Consider the following 14,217-nt stretch of genomic DNA (forward strand, 5'->3'; position numbering starts at 1 on the left):
GCGGCTCCGCGCCCCGCCGTCATGGCCGCCAGCCCCGCGGCGGCCCGGGGAGCGCCTGGCATGCAGGCGCGGAGGGTGAGTTCCGGCCAGCGCCGCTGCCGCTGGGTTCGAGTCCGGCACGGAGTCTGGAGGACGAGGGGGTCCCCCGGTGGCTCGTGGAGGAGCTGCTCGGAAACACGTGTTTGGGAGGGGCGCGCCGCCGCGGGGACGCTGGGGGGACCGGGGGTGGGCGCGTGGAGCTGGCTCGGAGGGCTCGGGAGACCCGGCGAGGGCTGCGAGCCTTCGGCCTCCCCAGCTCACTTTGTTGCAACCCAAAAATCAAAAGCCGGACTCAGGAGCGCATTATGTAGCTGAGCTCAGCGGCGGCTCGCGCTCTCGGTCTCCAAGTACGTGCGCGCCCGGGTGGGGAGAGACGAGGGTTTTTAAAGTTGAAAACCGCGAAGGGGGAGGTCTTGTAACTTGAGCGCGAGAGAAACGCCGCACAGGGGTCCAGGTCATATACGGGAAACAGGTTACAGTCTTTCAACATGTGGTTACAGTTTTCAGGAACAAACATTTTATGGCCTGGTGTTGATCGCGGGATGTCACAAGGTGGATATCGAGATAGTTTTGGGAAAGGGAGGGGGTTATATCTTAGAACAAATAATCATTACCTTAGCATATGGGGGATGATCACAGGATACATTGTGCAGATTGCTTCTAACAATCTGTGGTTAAGAACAAAGGAATAGTTTGAACCTTAACAAACTGTTCAGAGGTCCGACGGATGGCTTGAGCCCCAAGGTGGAGTTTAAGTTGTCAGCTTATAACAAACAGGTCTCGATATCGAGGCCACAGTGGAAACATACAGAGGTGTGTAATAGAATGGCTATTCTGGTTACAAATTGGAGTCAATCGCATAGGTTATAACAGAAACGTACAGACTTTTATATAACAAAGTAGCTGTTCTAGTTACAAAATGGAGACGGTTACATAGGTTATAACAACTTGACTTCTTGAGCCAGTTTCCATCACCCTAACCAAAGGGTCGGGTTTTAGGAATGAGGGCTGAAATCAAGAGCTTTTAAAGACTGGGTAGATCTGCATCCTTGTACAGGGTAAGAAGACAGAAAACACAACTCATCAGTGTAATCCCTTTACCAGAGAGGAGAAAGATGTTTTCAAAGCAGACAGCAGGGTAGAAAGTTTGTTGTGAAGTCATGAATTACCAAAGAACAGTAAAGAAACAGTCTGGTACCAAGGATGGCCTGGGGGTTTCTTTCTTCCTGAAAAGCAAAGCAAAAAGTGAAAAAAATAGTTGCTGAAGAGTCAGTTCAGGGGAACCAGTTTGAAGATGAAATTCTTTGACTTCATATGATCTCGTGCCAGCCAGCACTCAGTCTCAATTAGATTCTCTTTGGTGATTTTTTAAACATCAGTTTTAAGATTTAAATGCTTGGGAGTAAGGAGTTCTCAACCAGCCAGTGGTGTAGCTGAACCTATGGAGGAGGAAGAGTATTTCTGTAGAAGCACATGGGGAACTTGGGTTGTGATTTAGACCTGGGATTAGATACCAGGCTTGTCATATATAGGTGTATACTAGCTGTATGACCTGGGGACATTATTTAACTCCTGACCTTCACTTTCCCTACCTATAAATGAGAACAAAAGTTTCTTCATGTAAGTGAAATGGGTCAACTCACATTTTAGATTATATAAATGTAAATCTTGTGTTTTCTGTTGTGTAAAAATGTATACTCACCACTGTTCTAAGTTTAGTAAATAGTGGCTGTTACTTGCTGTTTGCTAGATAAAATTCCTACCTAACCAATCCCTGTAAACAAAGTTAGATTACAGAGATGACTTCAAAAGGAAACTAAATGGGATTTGATTTCTTGTAACCTCGGGCTATGCAAGGCTGCCTGCAGGTCCTCAGGTGCAAGATAAGGAGAAACTAAAACACAGCCCCAGGAAATTTAGTTTGGGTAGTGGTGGGGTGACCCTGAAAGCATTTCATGTTTTAAAAAGCCCCCCTGCTTCCTTGGCTAGCTGCCTTTTCAGTCCTCTCCTGCGTGAGATCAGACCGAGGGGGGGGGGCACCTGAGCTCAGTAATAAACCGCTTTCCAAATTACAATCTGGCTGATCTGGTTCCTATTCTGAGCAACCCATAACAATGAGATTATTGTGAGGATCCACTAGATCATGTGCAGAGCTCTTATGCCTTGTCAGGCCCAGAGAGTGACTTACCCTTAAGTGCCAGTGATGAAATGAAGTGATAATTGGCTCCATTCTGAGTCCCATTTTACTGCCTCAGGAGGTGGTGAGGTGCTTGCTGGCCTCTTGCACAGGGCCTAACCAATACACAGAGCTCTATTGAGTAGATTAAGTAAATAACCAGGGTATTTGGCTTTGTGACTGCTCAAACCAGTGGACCACAAGAGGTTTCTTAATGGTGAGAACAGGTATCAGTGGTGGGCTTTCCTGCATCTGTGTTATGGTTTATGCCTTGAATGGAAATGATTGGATTTGATCAGGTTTGCTAGTAGCCTGGACTCAGGATGTGTGGCTGATATACTGGTTTTGGAAAGATCTTGACAGTTTAAATTATGCTGTTATGTCTAACTCTGGAATATTTTCCTTCTAAGAATGTTTTCTGATTAAGTTAATACAAAGTTGGGGCTGGGGGACTGGTGAGATGGCTCAGTGGTCTAAAGCACCCACTTAGAACAAGCTTAGCAAAGCACAGGGACCGCAGTTCAATCCCCAGCCCCACATGCCAGCCCGCCCCGCCCCCTGGTGGGCTGAGCTGGCCACACACACACACACACACACACACACACACATAAATAAATGTTTTTTAAAAAAAGTTGGGGCTGGGGAGATAGCTCAGTAGGATAAGCGCTTGCCTGGCAAGCTCAAGGGCCTGAGGTCAATCCCCAGTTCCGCAAAAAAAAAAAAAAAAAAGCAAAAAAAAAAAGTTAATATAAAGTCATTTTAGAAAATTTGGAAAGAAAATAATTGCCACTCTCAGAGGTAACTCCTATCCACATTTTGGAATATGTCCTTCTGGAAGCAGCCATCAAACCACACATGACTATATTTTGCTTTCTTTTAATTTTATGTATTGGTACAGGGTCTCACTGTGCAGATCAGACTCCTAGTGCTCCTCCTGTTTCAGCCTCCACAGCGCTAGAATTAAAGGCCTGCGCTACCACACCTGGTTCTACCACACCTGGTTCTGAGGCCCACCCTGCATGTTGTTCCCAGGATGGAACCCCAGTCCCTATGCTTGCCAGGCAGGCACTTAGACCGCTGAGCTATCTCCCTGGCCCTGGTTTTGTTTTTTTCAAACTGAGTTTGGCTATGTGGTTCAGGTCGACCTTGAATTTACCATGTAGTCCAGGCTGGCCTCAAACTTTCACCTGTGCTCTTGCCTCTGCCTCCTGAATGCTGGGATTACAGGCGTGTGCTACCAGGCCTGGCACGGATGATGTTTTATAACTAAACAGGATGCTGTTAAGAAGGCGTGACAGCCATGTTATCAGGAACGTGGGCATTAGAGCATCTGTGCCCGGGTGCTCTCATCATAAAATGATGCCACTAGCTATGTTAACAGATAATTGTTGCAAAGCTCAACAGACTGCATGGCACACAGTATGTTGCCCACTGCCCAGTGTGTTCATTCATGCCGGAGACTGGCGCCAGGTTCCTGGCCAGGTGTGCCCTTGAGATCATTTGCCAGGGCCCCTGCCTTTCACAGCCGTGCAGACAGCCTCTGAGGGAAGTGACTTGCTTGGTGCTGCACAGCTGATTTTAAGTAGATCAGGGAGCTCTTTGCTCAGAGGTCATCTTAGCATAAACAGAGTTTACTTCCCTTTTCCCCCTTCGGCACTTACCTCGGTTATATAAAGGTTTGGACTTAAGACTACACTTTTACCTCTACTGCTTGTCTGTTACTTCAAGGATTTAGCATTAGCTAATTTTTCAGGTTTGAATCTTCAGAACCAAGAGATTTTTAAATTTTATTTATTTGTTTTGCGGAACCGGGGATTGAACTCAGGTCCTTGTGCTTGCCAGGGAAGCACTTATTCTACTGAGCCATCTCCCAGGCCTGCCAAAATTTTTTTAAAAAATTGTTTCGAGCTGGGGAGATAGCTTAGTAGAGTAAGCACTTGCCTGGCAAGCTCAGGGTCTTGAGTTCAATCCCCAGTACCACTAAATAAATAAATAAATAAATATAAAAATTGTTTTGAATGTTCTATTTATTCATGTCTTTGGTGCAGGGTCTCTCTCAGCCTCCCCAGCACCGGGCTTGTAGGTGAGCGCCATGGTGACCGGCGCAGCATTTGGTACTGGGCATCGAACCTTGATCCTTGCCCTTGCCAGCCAGGCAGGCGCTTAGACCACCCAGCCATCTCCCCAGCCCTGAACCAAGAGACTTTTCACAAGTGCTGAGTGAATGTGTTACAGTTGCTGGAGGAGAAAAACGAGGATAGTATCCAGATTGTGGAAAGTTCCATTGTGTCATTCCTTATTCTAGCAAATATTTATTGAGTGTTCCTGGTGTGCCCGGCATGCGTTTTTTGCAGTGGGACTGACTGGTCCCTCTTAGAGTTTACAATTGAATGTGGCAGGTGAGTGCATTGAAGAATTGCATGCTTTGCTAGTATTGTGCTCACTGCTACAGGGGCAAGTAAGGGGTCCTGGAGAGCCAGAAACAGGGAAGTTGGCTTGATGCATTGGAGAGAGGTGGTCAGGGAAACTGATCTGGAGAGATGGGCAAAGACTGTGGTGTTCTGGAGGGCTTCGCAGGCGTCCCACATTTTCTCTTTGTTCTCGGAGCCGAGGTACACCTGTCTAATGTTCTTCACTCTGAGTACTTCTGCTTAGGGATGTTGACAGAGGACTAAATGTTGACCAACATGATTAGACGTCTAAACTTTGTGTCCTGTTTGGAGTCCTAAGTCCTGAGAATAAAGGAGAAGGAGTTCTACACTATTCAGCAATGTTGTATCCACGAAGAGAGCCTGTTCTGTGGCACTGCAGGAGACGTGCCTCAGTGGAAGACAGACATTTCAGGCAGCTGGCTTGCCTGAGTGGTGGAAGGGCTTCCTAGGGTTTTCCAGGAGCAGGACAGGAAGCGCAGGCGTGGGCCCCGAAACCACCTGCCAGGTAACCATGGGGGGAAATCCTCTGGGATAGGAATGGCCTCCCTGCCAGTCCTCCCTCGTATGCCTCTCCTGGTGTGTAAATTGGGAAAAATCCAAACATTTTGTATTGTCTTACAAATGAATCAACCTGAAGCTTCCACTCTTTTTTTAATTCTAGAAATTCATAAACTTTGAACTTTTGTAAAGTAAGCAAGTGCTTTCTGACGTTAAATGTTTTCTCTTTTTTTTTTTTTTTTTTTTTTGGCGGAACCAGGGATTGAGCTCAGGCCCTTGCACTTGCCAGGGAAGTGCTTATTCCACTGAGCCATCTCCCCAGCCCCTGATGTTAAATATTTAAGTTGTATTTATTTAAGTTCTTAAAGGAGCATTTATGGCTGTCAGGACAAAAGAACGATTGTTTTTATTGGTAAGATAAGATATTGTGAAGCCCACAGTCGTGGGTAAAGCAAGCCAGCATGCAAACATGCTCCATTGTTTTTTTTTTTTTGTTTGTTTTTTTTTATGAGCAGAATATATTTATTGAGAGAAAGAAAGCTCTCGTCCAAGAGAGGAACAGGAGAGGGGCCCGAGCAAGTTGTCCCCAGAAAACGGTTTCTTCCAGGGACTTTTACAGAGGAAAACCATGTGGTGAGGCAGGTCTAAGGTGGTGGAAAAGACATGGGAACTCGCTTAGGTGGGTATGAGGTGGGACAAAACTAGGGTCAACCAATGAGATTACAAGCACCATTGCTCAGGTAAAATTGATTAAATCCAGTACCAAATGGGGAAGCGAGTCACGTAGCAATTGGGCAAGAATGTAAGACAGGGTCTCTTGTTGGGGACTGGGCTAGTGACTCATTTGGGCTCTTTCAAGGTGATTGATACCTATTTAGAATATCAATCCCTGATGCCCATCCCTAGGGAAGTGTGTAGCTGTGTTTCCTCTTGTCTTGGTCTTGAGGTGTGGCCCATATGGGAGTGTCTGTCTCTTCCAAGTTGCAAAGTCACCTTGTCTTCCATCTTGTCTCCTTGCAGTGCTGCATTATTCTGAGCAAAGAGAAAGAGAACCTATTCCAAAACTGCAGACTGCCTAGCGCTGGCTACTTAAGGGGTGCTCTTATACGTGCTGTTGTGTGAAAGGGAAGAAAAAGCCAGTAAAATGAAGGACCAGGGTTTTTCCTCCAGGGAAGTGAGGCTGTCTTGCATTGAATCATTTTGACATTAGGGGAGATGAGCACCCGGCAAGACAGGCCTGATGGTGTACAGCCTGTGATCAGCAAAAGGCAAGGTGGGCTGGAAGTAGGGTGATGGAAGTGATGGATGGAGCTGCATTCTCCTTTGGCATGGGAGCTGTAGGTACTGACCGTCTGCAGCCCATCGGAATCTGGAGGAGCAGCTTGAGGGTAGAGGACAGAGATCCGAGCACTAGGGTGGAGTGGTGATGAAGGTTCCCGCCTCCTGGGCGTGAGCTGGGACCCGGCTTCTGTGCATCTCTCCCCTGTTGTAGTCTCCACGTGCTTTGTTGATGAGAGCGGAGATTGGTCTCTCCAGCCTCTGCTGGCACAGGTGGGTTGCTGGGGGTGTGGGGTGATTTGGTGTGTGCCCCTCACTGGGTGGAAGGTTTTCCCATAAGACAGACTTCATTGGAGAGCAGCTCGAAAAATGGCTCTGCCTTTCTGACCCTTGCTGTCATCGTGGGTGATTTAATAGTTAAGAGAGGTGGTAAGGTCTTTTTCTCTTTTTCTTTTTGGAAAAAGCTGAGAGGATCTGATTGCAACCCTGAACTTGCTTGGCATATGGGGTATAATGATCTCTGCAGGAAGAGATGCGATGCTGTGGGCAGTCAGGCTTCACTCTGAGGTCTGTCTTCATGGACTAATGCATCTCTTCTTGATCTTTCCTTTTGGGAACAACGCAGCAAGCAAAGGCTACCAAGAGGAAGCACCGAGTGTCCAGCGGAGCCCCCCCAGCCAAACGGAAGAAGGAAACATCCTTTTTCTCAGCCAAGAAAACTAGTGTGAAAGAAACTCAAAGGGCTTTCAAGGGGAAGTCACAGAACATTTTTTCTCCTACAAAGCATTCGGCTAATGCAGGTGACAGAAAGCAAGAGGAAAAACTGTGCATTAAGACTTCATCGTTGTTTAAAAACAACCCTGAAATTCCAGAACTCCACAGGTATGTGCAGGTGCTCCTCTGTACCGGAAGCAGCTGTGTGTGTTCTGCTGCTTCCTCTGCTGACACTGGCACTGCCGTCTGGGTTTTGCAGACCTGTGGTAAAGCAAGCACGAGAGCCAGTGTTCACTCCTGAGGCTTTCCACGAGCTGGGCCTGCACCCTCATCTCGTGAGTATCCCGCCGTGCGTGTGGGCTGGGTGGTTGGGGGGTGTGTGCATGGGGAGGGGGTGTCGGTGCCTGTCCCTGCTCCTAGATAGACAGCACCTTCTGCTAGAGCAGCTCAGGTGTGCAGCGGTCACTGCTTGCTGCCCCAACCCTTTTTCCCTAGTGCAGGCTTTACTCCCCTAATGCAATATAGCACCAGGACTTCACTAATTAGACTTAGACCAGCTTCCTACCTGCTGGATAGGTTGCAGCAGGTGGCATAATGGCCAGAACAGAGGACCTGAGCTGCCTTCTTGCTGCTGGCTGTGGAGTTGTAGAGAGGAAGAGGCTCCTTTGAATGCATTCTTTTCTTTCATTTTAATATCATGAATGAGTATTCTAGACTTAATGTAGATAACAAAAGGGGGGATGTCTATTAATTTTTGAAAGCCTTGGTCTCTTTTGTTTTGAGTGGGTGCAGTTTATGCACTCCTCCTTTAGGACAGACTCCACAGGGTGCTTTTCTTGCCTAAAGGTGGAGCAGGTAATTTCAGCCTTAGTAAAACAGACGTTTTGGACCAGGTAATTCATTGTTAAGGGGATAGCCCTGTCCATTGTTAGACATTTAGCAGCATCCTGGGCCTCTGCCCGCTGTATCTCAGCTTTCTACCTGTATTAACCAGGATAGTTTCAAACCATGCCATGCATCCCGAGAGGGGTAGAATCACCCCCCCTTGGGAAGCACTAGGTTGGGGCAACGAATTTGATCATGCCAATCAGTGCAATCCCAGTATGATGTCCTTTTGTGTGTCATTTCCATTATATATGTGTGTATCAAAAAGTTGATAAAAAATACTTTTCATCTTTTCCTTTAGATTTCTACAATAAACGCAGTCTTAAAAGTGTCCACTATGACCAGGTAAGTTCTAGGCTACTCTGGGTTTTCTTAAGGCTTAAGTGAGCACAATCAGATGAGGTCCACACTACCTGGCAGAGGAAGTTGGTATCTGGGCACTGGAAATAGTGCCAAGATAGGGGCCATAGAGGCTTTGGCATTGCTTTTTTTGCCATTTGGGTCCCCCCTACCCCTTTTTGACATGGAAAGACTAGGTTTCCATCTAGTTCTGCATTTTCTGTGCTTTTCTGAAAGTCATTTGGCCGAAATGCGGAATTTGGTCATGTTATTTCTTAGCAGTATGAATTAGGATCAACCAAAGACAAGTAAATGTTCAGCTGGATATAATGGGATACTGAAATGATGTTTTAGATTTTTGTTACTTATAGTGATGACTCTTGGAAGATAGAAAAGGGGGAGGTATGGGGACAGGTGCGCTTCCTGTTATTGAGTATGTGTGCCCAGTACGTGTTAGTAATGGTCACTTCTTACAGTTAGGAGTAAAGATAACGTGGAAGAAGAAATTAGGGCGCTCCCACCAGCAGTTCTTTGTTTGCTTTTTTTATCAACCAAATTGAAATGATTTCTCTGTCCTTTTTATGTGGTCTCGTTTCAAATACACACATGGACACATGCTTCCGTGTGTCAGTGACAGCAGGAGAGTGGACAGGTGCTGCTGTCTAGATAGCTTGCAAGCATCCTTTGGTTCCTGTGCATTGAAGTCTCGCCTGTGTTTTATTGGGTCCCGTGTTCTGTAATACAGAAGATAAGAGGGTAGGCCTATTTCAGTGGTAACTGAATTCTTGTGTCTGTCCACTTTAAAAAAATGAGTTTAATACAGTGGCTAATCTCTGGCTTCTCACCAGTTTAGCTAAGAAGTATAGCTGGGGATTTATCCCAGTCGTCAGAAGTTTCCCAGCACCTCTAAAAGGGCAGTTGGTGGAGAAGTCAATGGTGGGCCATGCAGCCTGCCTATCTGGACACGTAACTGACCATATGTTACAGATGAGATGTGTCTCTCTTTTGGGTGGCCCCAGTGTTCAGAAGCAAAGTATTCCTGTGTTGCTGGAAGGCAGAGATGCCCTCGTGCGGTCCCAGACGGGCTCAGGTCAGTTGCTGTTTAATCTCTGTCCTTCTTCCTGTGGCCTGAGGCCCATGATCATTTGGTAGGCTCAAAGGGCAGGGTCTGTGGCCCTTCGTCTTGCTTTGGGGGAGGAAGCTGTGCTGGTTTCTGATTAGAGTCTTGAATTTGTTGGCATAGTGGAGGACAGGCATGGCAGGTGGGGAGTGGCCAGGAGTGATTAGCACACCTTGGCCGCTGCCTTTATTTCCGCAGAACCCATTTCATGGCTTTGCCACTTCCCTCCGTCCCTGGCCACGGCCGCCCATGCCCACGTCCGTTCTGGTCAAGGGTGACCATTCTGGTACTAAAACATTCTGCCGTGAGTATGTACCATGCTGCTTGGGTGCACTCATGGTGTTGGAAATGGAACCCTGTCTGCCTGGACTGCTGCTCCAGCCCTCAGCCCTCTGGGTCCTGTCAGGGCAGCTATTGTCCACTCCTGGTGGCCTAGGCACGTGGAGGGGCAGGAAAGCCAGAGCTTCTGTCTTCCTGTGGTTTCTCTGTCTGTGGACACTGGCTCCAGGGTGCATGCTAGCCATGTACACTGCAGAGGACATGTAATTAAGCCCCAAAATTCATCTGAGATGTTAAAAGGGACTTCAGAGAGGAATTGTCCAGCTTCAGCATACAGCCATGGAGCATTTGTGTAATTCAAAAAATGAAGTCACCTCAGTTGCTGGGTTGATAAAGGAGCTAAAGCTTCATGTTATTTATTTATTTATTTATTTATTTATTTATTCGGAACCGGGGATTGAACTCAGGCCCCTGCGCTTGCCAGGGAAGTGCTTATTCCACTGAGCCATCTCCCCGGCCCCCTGGTGTTTAGAAATATTGAATTTACAAGGCAAAATGAGGGGTTGTGGCAGAGCTGAAGTTCCTTCTCCCCTCTCTCAGCTGTAAGCTAGGCAGTGTACCCTCTAGAAGTTAGTACCGCCTCAGGGGAACAGAGCCTATTTCCCATTTAACTGCTTTTGCACTCTTTTAAAAGGTAAAACTCTCGCCTATTGCATCCCTGTGGTCCAATCCCTTCAAGCAATGGAGTCAAAAATACAGGTGAGTATAAAATGTGTCTTTCTGCTGTTGTCTACAGTGGATAGGTGGCCATCCAACTGAACCACGGTGGTCGTAGTGGAACTTCTTTTTTTTAACCTCCTTTTAATTCATTTATTATATAAGCATGTTACATCTGAAGACTGCCAAGAGTGGGAGAGAATAAGTGCACTTCACAGTCACCATAATAAGTATGGGAGGGAACACGTGGCACGTGCTTTCCCCATGACAGGCGTGCTGAGTGCTCTGCACGTTTCTTTCTTGCCCCGCCAGTGGAACTACGTGATGCCTGTCTTATGGAGAGAAACAGAGGCTTGGGAGAGTGAAACAATCAAGGCCATGTGATGAGCTGAGGTAGAACTGGCTTGCTGCCTCCCCTCTGTTTGGCTCCAGAGACCGTGCTCAGCCCACCGTCCCACGTTTCTATGGTGACAGTTCCTGGCTGGCTCCTCTCCTCTGTCTTCCACAGTGCCCAGCCTTGAGCACCCTAAAGAATTAGCGCTTTAGAAATGATATGATTTGCACTGTCTGTTTCTGCTTTTCATTTGGGTCTCTGTTGTGAGTCACGTGGAGTTAAATTCAGTGTCCCAAGTTCCAATGTGGTACTACTTACTTCAGACCAGGAAGGCCTCAGAATTGGGCTTCAGGCATGGGTCCTCACTGACAGGCTGACTTGAGCAGAGAACCGTGTGCCTGGAAGGAGGGCTTCACCTAGCCTCCGAGTAGCACACACACAGTCCCTCTTAACAAAGGCAGGAGAGACGGTGACGTCACAGTAGGGCCGACATGTGTCGCCTCAGGTGCCTTGGTTTTCTTGCCAAAACACATAACTCGAATTTAATTTCAAGGAAGCACTAGATAAACTGAAACAGGGACAAAATAACTAGCCAGTATCGCTCAGAGTGTTAAGGTTGTAACTGAGGGAGTCCCCCAGCTTGCAGCAGCGATTCTGGATTGGATTGTAGTCTTAGGACAGCTGCAGGTCAACTGATCAAATCTGAATAAGGCCTTTAAAGTAACAGGATTGAATCTGTTTTCCTAGGTTTGGTAATTGTACTATCTTTTTGGTTATTGATAACATGGAGAAACTGGGAGGAGGATGTAGATGGCAATTCCTTTGCAGTGTTTTCTAAGTCTGAAGCTGTTTAAAAATTAGCTTAAAACATTTGAACTGAAAAAAAAACCACACATTTGAGCTAAAAATTACGTTAAAATATTTCTAAAGTCAGCTAAAAAAGAAACCCGGTCTAGTTATCCAAATGATACCACCCTACGTAGCCATTAAAGTGACATTTCTTTAAGTTACTGTTCGTGAACTTGAGCATGTATTCTTGCCATACTCATGGAGGAAAGACAAATTAAAAAACTGTGTGTTCCGCAACTCCAATTTCATAAATGGTAACCTGCCTGTCTGTATAGATATCAAAACAAGACAGACACTTAGAAAATTGTTCATACTGGTTTTCTCTGCAGTGGATAAGTGAGTTTTATTTCCTAAAAGTAATGCTATTTTTCTCCTTGCTAAGTAAGCAATTTACAGTGAAGTAATTCACACAGTGTTTAGCATTGTCCCTGGGACGCAGCTGGAGAAGAGGAGATACCAATTACTGCACTGTGTGGTACAGTCCCATCTACTTATGTACTCCAAGAGAAAGGACATTGTCTTCATACCAGGGTGGAGAGTTTGGGAGTCTGGGCTGGAATGAGGCCTACAGGTTGTAGGCCACCTGTCTTTCATAGACGGGTGGCAGGACCAGAGGTGAGATGGCACTTGTCCCCTGGGGGCGTCTTTGCTCAAACAGTGAGGCTGAGCATAACTTTTCTCTTGGTGCTGGGATTGTGCGCCAGGCCTAGTGCATGCTGAGCACATGCTCTGTTCCCACACTGTGTCCCAGCCCTGAGGGGACCTGGCATACTCTTCTCTTCCCTCCCTGCCTCAGTGTTGTCCCTGTGGCTTGAGGACCCTGGAGTGGCTGAGCTGTGCCTGCCTTGAGAGATCTGGTGTCCACACACGCCGTAATGTCAGAGCCCTTAACAGCGAGCCATGTGCTTTTTTTTATTTGCACAGACATTTTTAAATATCACTAACATCCTTTTCCTAGAGTGAAATACTCCAGCAACAGTTTTCCAAGCCCCAGCTAAAGTCACTTGTTTCAAGTCAGATGCAGCTTAGTCCCATGGAGTTCATTGTGAAGCGACCTGACCTATGAAAGTCTTCCCTGGAGACAGCGCAGGTCCCAGAGGTGCCCACAGCTCCTCACAGCACCTTGGTGCCGAGATGAGGAGGGGCAGCTCCTCTGTGTCTGCACCACGCCCTTGTTTCGGCTCTGACTTTGCCATCCCGTCCATCACGCCATCCTCATGCCCTGAGTGGAATTGATTTTTCTTTCTTCTCTCTAGTAATGCGTTTTGAAATGTCAGAATCTCCTAACATGTCACTCAGTGGCACGTTAATCCTGTTGTACTAGCATGTTTACCGTTCCCAGCCTGGGCTCCAGCGTTGTCTTGCAAAGTTGGTGTTGGGTATGACCTACTCCGGCTTGAATTCTAAATCCTATCTCCTTGTGGGTAAATGTTTCCCGTGCAGAACATGAAGGCCATACGTGTAATTGAATTTGTTGCTAAATCTGTCTTTAGCTTTTGCACTTGCACTGCTCTGGTTCCCTCGTTGAGCCTCTCAGAGCGCTTTTGATGTCTTGCGCAGCTGTCTCAGGGCCTTCCTCAGATTGTAGTTTCAGTATCATCACCACCATCATTATCTACATAGAAAATATTTTAAACATTTTTAAAATTCAGAACACCAAGAATATATAGAGTGACATCTAAGTCCCCGGGGGCTTCCTTCCCCTCAGGCATGGCGTGCTCCTCAAGTTGAAGTGGTTGTGGCTTTGTCTTTGGAGCAGTCCTCAGGATATTCACAGCCTTCAGTACATACGTGTCTGCATGCTTCTTGTTTGGTTTTCTATGTGGTTAGCTACTCAGGTGTTTGCATGGTGTTCTGTGCCTTTGTTTGGAGGGGTGGCTTCTCCCAGTATGGTACAAAGCTGTTCTTTTTCGTGGCTGCCTAGTATGCCATTATGAGTATAGATCATAAATTACTGAGTCATTCCCTTGAAGGCTGGTGGAATTTATACTATCTCTAACATTTTGCCACAGATGAAGCCATTATAAGTATATTCTGTAGTGTAAAATATTCCACAGTTTCTTTATGTACACATGTACTTGGAGGAAAACAATCCCACTCAGTGGAACTGGCGTCTTTATCTCGGTACCTGAGGCCAGAGCTGACCCTCGGTCGAGATGTGATCCCCTTTGTTGCCCGGCTGGCCTCCAGCTCGTGGCCCTCCTGCCTCCGCCTCCAGGACAGCTGGGCTCGCAGTCCCTCCCACCGCAGCAGTTTGGGGCGTACTGGTGGAGTGTCTCAGAGTGCACCCTCCACGGGCGGCCTGGGAGCTGTCTCCTCCCACCCTCAGCACTGTCGGCTGTGTGCCTTTTTCTCATCAGATGTGAAAACTGTAATTTCAATTCTGGCTTCTTTTAGGATAAAGTTGACATGTTTTCGTATGTGTATAGCCATGGTTTGAATATTAATTTTCCTAAATTAGCTGTTTATCACTTTTTTCTTTTTGAGTTGCTGAGTCTTTGGATTATAGGATTTCTTTGTAAGTTAAGGAAATTAGCATTTTTCCTTAGGTCTGCAT

At 46.8% G+C, this 14,217-nt stretch overlaps 2 protein-coding genes across 4 annotated transcripts in view; one reads left to right on the forward strand and one right to left on the reverse strand.

Moving 5' to 3' along the window:
* Gtf3c4 (general transcription factor IIIC subunit 4) overlaps window positions 1–329 on the reverse strand; it is a 23,495-nt gene extending 23,166 nt beyond the window's left edge. Inside the window, exon 1 of the mRNA XM_023700501.1 lies at window positions 301–329. The gene's annotated coding sequence lies outside the window, so the exon portion shown is untranslated. The remainder of the gene's footprint in view (window positions 1–300) is intronic.
* Ddx31 (DEAD-box helicase 31) overlaps window positions 7–14,217 on the forward strand; it is a 73,342-nt gene continuing 59,131 nt past the window's right edge. For 2 of the 3 annotated variants that reach the window (XM_023700503.1, XM_023700504.1), the window contains exons 1-6: window positions 7–75; window positions 7,049–7,305; window positions 7,397–7,472; window positions 8,324–8,367; window positions 9,381–9,451; window positions 10,455–10,519. In XM_023700503.1, coding sequence (XP_023556271.1) covers window positions 22–75; window positions 7,049–7,305; window positions 7,397–7,472; window positions 8,324–8,367; window positions 9,381–9,451; window positions 10,455–10,519 — 567 coding nt within the window. In that variant the 5' untranslated portion in view covers window positions 7–21. Of the gene's footprint in view, window positions 76–7,048; window positions 7,306–7,396; window positions 7,473–8,323; window positions 8,368–9,380; window positions 9,452–9,490; window positions 9,786–10,454; window positions 10,520–14,217 lie in introns of those variants that run through there. The other variant, XM_023700505.1, reaches the window with a different exon arrangement.

This window comes from Octodon degus, unplaced genomic scaffold (assembly GCF_000260255.1).
Source record: "Octodon degus isolate 3935 unplaced genomic scaffold, OctDeg1.0 scaffold00123, whole genome shotgun sequence".
Taxonomy (NCBI): Eukaryota; Metazoa; Chordata; class Mammalia; order Rodentia; family Octodontidae; genus Octodon; species Octodon degus.